This window comes from Haplochromis burtoni, unplaced genomic scaffold (genome assembly GCF_018398535.1).
Source record: "Haplochromis burtoni strain Fernald_Lab_line unplaced genomic scaffold, NCSU_Asbu1 Contig_2851, whole genome shotgun sequence".
Taxonomy (NCBI): domain Eukaryota; kingdom Metazoa; phylum Chordata; class Actinopteri; order Cichliformes; family Cichlidae; genus Haplochromis; species Haplochromis burtoni.
This window is the reverse complement of record NW_024585212.1, coordinates 1-7189: the sequence shown is the minus strand read 5'-3', so window position 1 is coordinate 7189 and position 7189 is coordinate 1. Positions and strand designations below refer to the sequence as shown.

Below are 7189 nucleotides of genomic sequence, written 5' to 3'. Positions count from 1 at the left end.
TCTAATGCTAATTTGTCTTGTTGGCTTCAAACCACAGCAGCAGAAAGTTAAAAACGGCTATTTGCCTCCATCCAGGAGTGGAAAACAAAAGTAATTGATTAAACGGATACGTGACTTCTACATCAAATGCTCATTTATCGTCACAGCTTCAAACTGAAGGATTGAAAGCTTAGAAATCCATTTTTTCACAGTTCACGTTTAAAATGGTGTTTAAAGCGATCAGTATCCATGACGATCAATTAAACACAGAATAGTTTTTTGTCTCCTTAATGGCCGTGTGATTATTTTTAAGTTAAAAAGATGTTTCAAAGAAGAAAATCTAAAACTAAAAATAATTTTGAAATACAATGCTCTTTTAAATTGACAGTTTTATCTGTAACACGGCTGCATAAAAAGGACTGAGCTAGAAAAAGCTGCAGGAAACCTGGAAAATCTAATACAAACGAATTCAACTCTATTTAAATTGAATCCTTCACCTCGCTGCACTTTGAAAATATGAATAAAAGATGCACCTTAGAGACAGCAGCTGCTGTAAAACTGCAATTTGTGGAGGCAGAAATCTACTTAAAGTCAGATAAAACTTTAATAACTAGTGTTTGTTTGCGTTTGGAGCTTCAAATGGACGTTAGCTCCTTCACTATGTTGTAAAAACACAGATTATGGAGGGAGACTTCACATTAAATCCCAGCAAAATTGCACCTAGTTCGATGTAAGGCCACGGCGTATCCTCTTCTCATTATTATAAACTTGATTTAAGGTGAAGCTGCAGAGATGCTAACCCTCCAAAAAGTCCCAGTAGTACGTATGCAGTTTAGCTTGATTGGGACATTTTTGCTGCTGAAGCACAGATGTGTCTCTGCCACCCACCCAAAAGCCAAAGTCGTCTGGTTCTAACTGTAAACACATTCTTCAGTTTTCCAGCCCCCCAAGGTCAAGTTTTTTCCTTTTTATTTTATTTATTTATTTTTTCCGGCTTAATCAAATCCACACAGACGCGGCATCTGTTATTAAAATCCAGCGACACGGAGTCTGAAAATGGAAAGCAGATTATAAGTTTATGTTAGGGAGTGAAGAACGCCCACTGATAATCTACAATCTGAAATATTTACAGGTGCTTCTTGCCCATGTTTAATTTTGAACACACACAGATGCTATCCTCTGCATGTGTGTGTGTTGGGGGCTATTTTAGAGCGGCGCTGCACCGCCGACATTCCTCTGATTTTCTGCATTCCTGCGTTCATTCACAGCGAGAGACGCTCAGAGAAGAGCGAGCGAGAGATGGAGAGGGCTGATTCAGACCTCGCTTTGTCTAAGTTGGCGGCGTAGGTGTTTCCAGCATCTCTGCGGTTCAAAAGACGGCCTCGGGTTTATCTGCAGCTCTTTGATGATGTGGACTCGGCTCCAGCCGTTTGGTCGTCTTTCTGACCGCAGGGTCGACCCAGAAACCCACAAACATCCGTGGGAACTCCTCTAGCTCTTACTGCGCTGGCATCATGAGTGCAGACACTGGTTGCAGGCTAATATGAATTCGGCTGGCTCACATCAATACTGTGGAGATGATTGTGAAGATAATTGGGGCATTGCGAATGATTAGACCACGTAGACCGAGGAAGGCCAACGTTTTCCCCCACATGCCAAACTAAGTTAGATACAGTAAGTGAACGGTCACACACTGAAGAGCTAAATTAAAAAACAAACAAAACATGACACATTTGCTGAAATATGCCATGACCATGCTGGGCAGCGTAGTGTTGCAGTGGTTAACACTGGAACCTCACAGTCCCTGTGTTAGCTTTGTGATAGACGGTAAATAATGGGCTTTACGTCATATATAAAACTGTAAATATGTCTTGTCTATATTTGTTTTAGTATAAGACCAGCTGTTAGTTTGGTATTTGTTGTGTTACCCATCTCTAGAGCTCCAGTTTGTTGTCTGGCTTATTTAGTCTTGAGTCTTACTTTTTACTGTGGAAGTCGTATCCATCAGCCTCTTTAATCAAGTGGAAATAAAATCCATAGCCGGCCGCAGTAGTCCTCAGTGTGTCCTGATCTTTTCCAGTTGTTGTAAATGGTCTTTGTGTGGTTTGTTTTGTCTGTGCAGATTTGAAGTCATTAGCTTTGTTCTCGTCCCATGCTTTAGGGACATATACAATATAAATGTCTTCTGCTTTTGTTTTTCTGTGCTGATGCTGAACTTCTAGCTGCGCGTGTTTATTTTAGCTGATTTCCGCTGAGGAAGGATACGGTCAGATTAACCAGTTTTTTTGGCCCTTGGGTAAAAACTGCTATTGCAGCCAGAGCTCGTTTGAAGTGGTTTGTGGAGAAGTTAAAGCTTTTTAAAAAGGTTTCTCACATGGAGAGTCTTTTTTCTTTATGACGCTCAACCCCACCATTACCTGATCAGACGGATCAGGTAATGATCTGACAGACTTATTTTATGGTATTTGCAAATAATCAAATCACCAGCGTGCAGCAAAGTGGGGCTTTGGGAGCTCGGTTGGTAAATCCAATTAGTTTGGCCTACAAAGCTCCTTTTGGCTCTGTTGTTGTTCCAAAACGGGAGGGTTACAGTCTGTGATGGTTTCTCTTTTTATCTTTCATCAGATGAAGAGGAAGTTGGATCATGGTCCAGACGGCCGGCCGTTCCCTTCGGGGAAGAAGCACTGCAAAGGCAACGGATACCTCAGGTACCACATTTGATTTCTTAACGTCAGAACGAATCTTTTCACAAAACTGTTGAACTAAACTAGGAATACTTGGAAAAACATGCTAATGTGCTCTAATAACATGAAGTGAACAAAGATCCTGTCACTGATTTACCTGCTTTGCACCAAAATGGCGCCCAGGCTGGAGCTAGTTTCACATGCAAACAAACACCACGTTTAAAACTGGTCGTCGATGTAACTGAGCCTCCATAAATGTTAATCGTCCGTCTGGTTTACACCCAGGACCCGTCGCTTCAGTTGCTCCTTCAAGGTTTTAATGAGTTGGACCCGTAACACGCCCATCTTACATCATTACTATTATTATTTGCCTGCTGCTGCACATTGCCCAATATAGTTGTTTTCGTTGCCAAATCACTGATAGCGTGTGATGCTGTGTGCATGACCCTTAAAACAGCACCCCACAGCAACACAAAATTCAAAGAGTTTTTTTCTTCTCTTTATTTATTTTTTTGTGCATTCTTTTTTGCTACAAAGCTGATTTTGTGCATTTTTTGCCCCTTCCCAAAAGCCCACACCCACTTGGTTTTTAGCTCAGCTCTAGCAAACATGACGAAAAGACGAAGTCTACCTGAAGCAAACCAAACTCACAAGGTTTGTGTAGGTGAACCTGGGGAATGATTATTGGTTGCCTTGGGCTTCCTGTATCACACTGATAGCTCGGCGTCTCCTATCCATTCTGCTTTTGGCAGCGTGCAACAGTTGGCTGCTAACTCAGTTCTCCATTGCTCCCCCGGGCTTCTAGTTGCTCTCATCTGCACCTGCAGACATCCTGCAGCAGAGACGAACCAGCAAGACAGGGTTTACATTCAGAAACACCCCGTCGACTAGACCCGACACTCTGACTGGCGTCTATCTTCCCTGTGTTGGTTTTGATTGGTGATTCTGTCCATGCAGATTTTGTGACACAGTGTCCAGAGAAGTTAAAGTCATCGCTCTCCTAACATTTATGAATATAGCAGCCACAGTGGATTTGATCCAGGAATCCTTTGTATCGAATTTTAATAGCGAATTAGTGATTTAATAAGAATGTTAAATGGTTAAATTAGATCAGCTTTACCAGTTCAGAGCATAAACCAAAAGGATAAAAGAAAGGTGTAACATGCATGGATGGATGTTTTATGGGTTTACGATGGTAAACAGTCACATTTCTGCTGTACTGCTCCTGCATCTCTCTGCAGTCCATCCAGTCTGGTTCAGGCCACGCCCACCACATTCGGTGACCTACGACTGGCTAACGGGCATTCAGCTCAGCGACGACGCGTCACCTCTGGTCCGCCACCCTCCGGCCTGCAGGACTGGCTCCACACCTTCCAGGTCAGCACACGTACAATCATGTTCTCTCAGATAATCCAGAGATTATATTTACACAAAATCCAACAAAGAACTTTTAATTAGCAAAATTTCAGTGCACAGATTATATGCACGTCCGAGCAGAGAGACACTGGTCCTGGTTCTTCAAGGACAGCAGCTAAACTGCAGCTTTTCTTGATTTTTGGTAAAGTGTGGTGTATCTTCCGCTCGCTACACAAACACAGTGGCAGAGTGCTGCTGCCTCCAAGCTGTTCTTATGTAACTAAAAAAACATACAAGTACAGACACACAAAGAGATGGGAGACATTTAAATGGAGGGAATAAAAACATGATCTCTTTGGAGAGACAGTTCAAACCAGTTTAGAGATAAGGGAATAAAAACAAAAAGTAAAAGATGACACACCCTGAAATGCACACAGAAGAGGAGAAATATCACAATTACAGTAAATACACAGGAAAACAAAGCAGTACAAAAATGTTAACACTTTATATGGAGGCACTTTAGTGGCAACAGTAAATGTAAATCTTTGTCTCTTCATCCTGTGCTAATGTTTCCCCTCGCTGCCTTTTCACACAGATGTGGAGCGGCCCTGAGCGGCTGCTGGCTCTGGACGAGCTGATCAACAGGTGTGAGACCAGCCAGGTGAAGCACATGATGCAGGTCATTGAGCCTCAGTTCCAGAGAGACTTTATATCACTTCTGCCCAAAGAGGTACAGCACAAAAGCAGTCCGCTCTGCTGTCTGAGAGATGTGGCCCCGTTGATGAGCAGTGCGCTTCAAATATTGTGTTTTATCACCGTGTTTGCAGCTAGCCCTGTACGTGCTCACCTTCCTGGCTCCCAGAGACCTGCTGCAGGCCGCTCAGACCTGCAGGAGCTGGAGGACCCTGGCTGAAGACAACCTGCTGTGGAGGGAGAAATGCCGCGAGGAAGGTAATGACGTCACGTTTTATTCAGGAGGACTTAACTTACGATTGAGCTCTTAAGAGACTAAGAGAAACCTTTTGCGTGGTCTGTGATCCAGAGATATTCACTTCACTGTGGTTGATTTAAAAAATGAACGAACTCCAAATTAAGAGCCTTGCATTAGATAAACGTGCATTGTCTGCTTGGTTAACGAAGCAGTTAATGTTCCTTGGAGAGATGATCATCTCAGCTATAATTAAATCATAAAAAAATGACTGGAAGTTTGACCATGAGAGGACCTCAGCAGCTTTAGCAAATCAAATTTAAAAAATGCAGAAAAGGCACCTCAATATTTAAATGATTCAATCAAAGGCAAAACGAAGTAGATGGCAGTTTATTTCGAGGTTGAAGGTGGTAATTGCATTTAAAAGCCCAGGACAGCAGCACATTGTTATATTAATTTCCTTCTGTTTTCTGTTGCGAGTGTGAGTTTTATCAGGTAGCACCTGAAGGCTGCAGGTGTTTTTCCACTGTTTTCACAGGGGAATATGGAAACCAGAATACAAATAGAGAGACGGGAACTTGCTGGATGTATGGTGCTTTCTAACCTGAGTGAAACATGCAAATACAGCCACACACAGTCACTGCACCTTCATTCAGCGCAATGCAGTGGCTGTGTGTGCGTGTGTGTGTGTGTGTGTGTGTGTGGTGTGTGTGTTTGCGTGTGTGTGTGTGGCGTGTGTGTGTGTGTGTGTGCCTGGGAATTCTGCCAGTCAGCCGAGATTCACTGCCTGCGCTCAGCAGCCATACCAATGAGGCTACCTAACGTTAGCGCCACACCACAGCCATACTAATGAAGCCGATGCTGACTGCAGCTCACCAGCTTCACAAATAAGGCTAATTATCAACTCCCCTGCCATACTGCCGGGATCGGTGTCGACGTTAGCAAGAACTCAGCAAGAATATAAATGCAGCTAACCTTCATTAACCACACTCATCTTACATACTAATGAATGTTGGCTTAAAGTTGGTCTACTTTAGTAAAGTCACAGTAGATGCTATTCCACTACACTACAGTGAACTTCAGGTATGGTGATGAAACGTAATCATCATGGACTGGCCTCCCAAATATCGACTCTGAAGTTCATTAGAAATCTGTTTTTGTCGTATGATCTTTATTTAAATCTGCTCATCAGATTTGCTATTTTCCTCCCAAAAAGGTGTGGCAACAACAAAAAAACAGGTTGATGGAGTATTTTCATCACTGCGCCATGCAGGTGGGCGACATAGACACCTGAGTTAGTTAATGTGATAACTTAACCTAGGATTTTTTAATTAATATGCGCATCTGCGAGGAGACGGGTGAGACTGAGCGCCCCATTTTTGAAATGTATCCTCTTCTTTTACCCCGTCCCCTCTGCAGGTATATCAGAGTCGTCTCGTCACAGGCGATCAAGTGCTGCAGTCAGTGAGTGGAAATCGACCTACATTAGACAGCATCGCATAGAGACCAACTGGAGGAAGGGGGACACACGGGAACCCATGGTAACGCACACACCGCCTCGGTTCAACAGCATCGGTCTGAGATGTAAATGTGAACTGATTGTCTTTAAATGTCTTTGCAGGTGTTAAAAGGCCACGATGATCATGTGATCACGTGCCTGCAGTTCAGCGGCGACCTGATTGTCAGCGGCTCAGACGACAACACGCTCAAAGTGTGGTCCGCCATCACCGGCAAGGTAGGACGCAACAGCAGAGACGGACGTATCGATTATGGGAACGATTGTTTTCTTTTGCTTCGACCACACGATCACATGCGTGTGTGTGTGTGATTGTTTGTGTCGCCTAGCAAACAAAGTGTGCGCTTTTATTTTGGAACACTGTGAAATTTCTAGAAGCGATGCTTTTATTATGAAATTCACACATTAAAGTACATACAGTGTGAATATTTCTGCAGCTCCTTTTACTCTGCAGGGCTGCAGGAGCTGTTTCGCTAAAAAAGTGAGGCTTTTATTTTTGCAAGTCAAATTCAGTACAAATATGACTTTTATTTTGTAGTACTTCACAATAAAGCCTATCAGATAAATGATTTACCACCAACCTAAAAAATAAACAAACCATATAGACTTTGACAAAATTAAGATTAAGAAACTGCCATGAAATCTTCTGTAAAGATGATCTAAATATTGCATAATCCATGAGCCCAAGTTCATCGAGCAAGAACAAGGATTTATATCTTCATACCC

The 7189-nt window shown here is 42.8% G+C and overlaps 1 protein-coding gene across 1 annotated transcript; it reads left to right on the top strand.

Annotated features, from left to right (window-relative positions):
* Nucleotides 1-2604: 2604 nt before the first annotated feature.
* On the top strand, nt 2605-6682 carry LOC106632837 (F-box/WD repeat-containing protein 7; the record flags this gene model as incomplete). Its single annotated transcript, XM_014331500.2, is given in 6 exon segments — nt 2605-2687; nt 3905-4040; nt 4615-4749; nt 4847-4970; nt 6367-6488; nt 6569-6682. Coding segments are annotated over 6 exon segments (714 nt in total), but the record flags the coding sequence as incomplete, so codon positions are not given.
* Nucleotides 6683-7189: the final 507 nt, after the last annotated feature.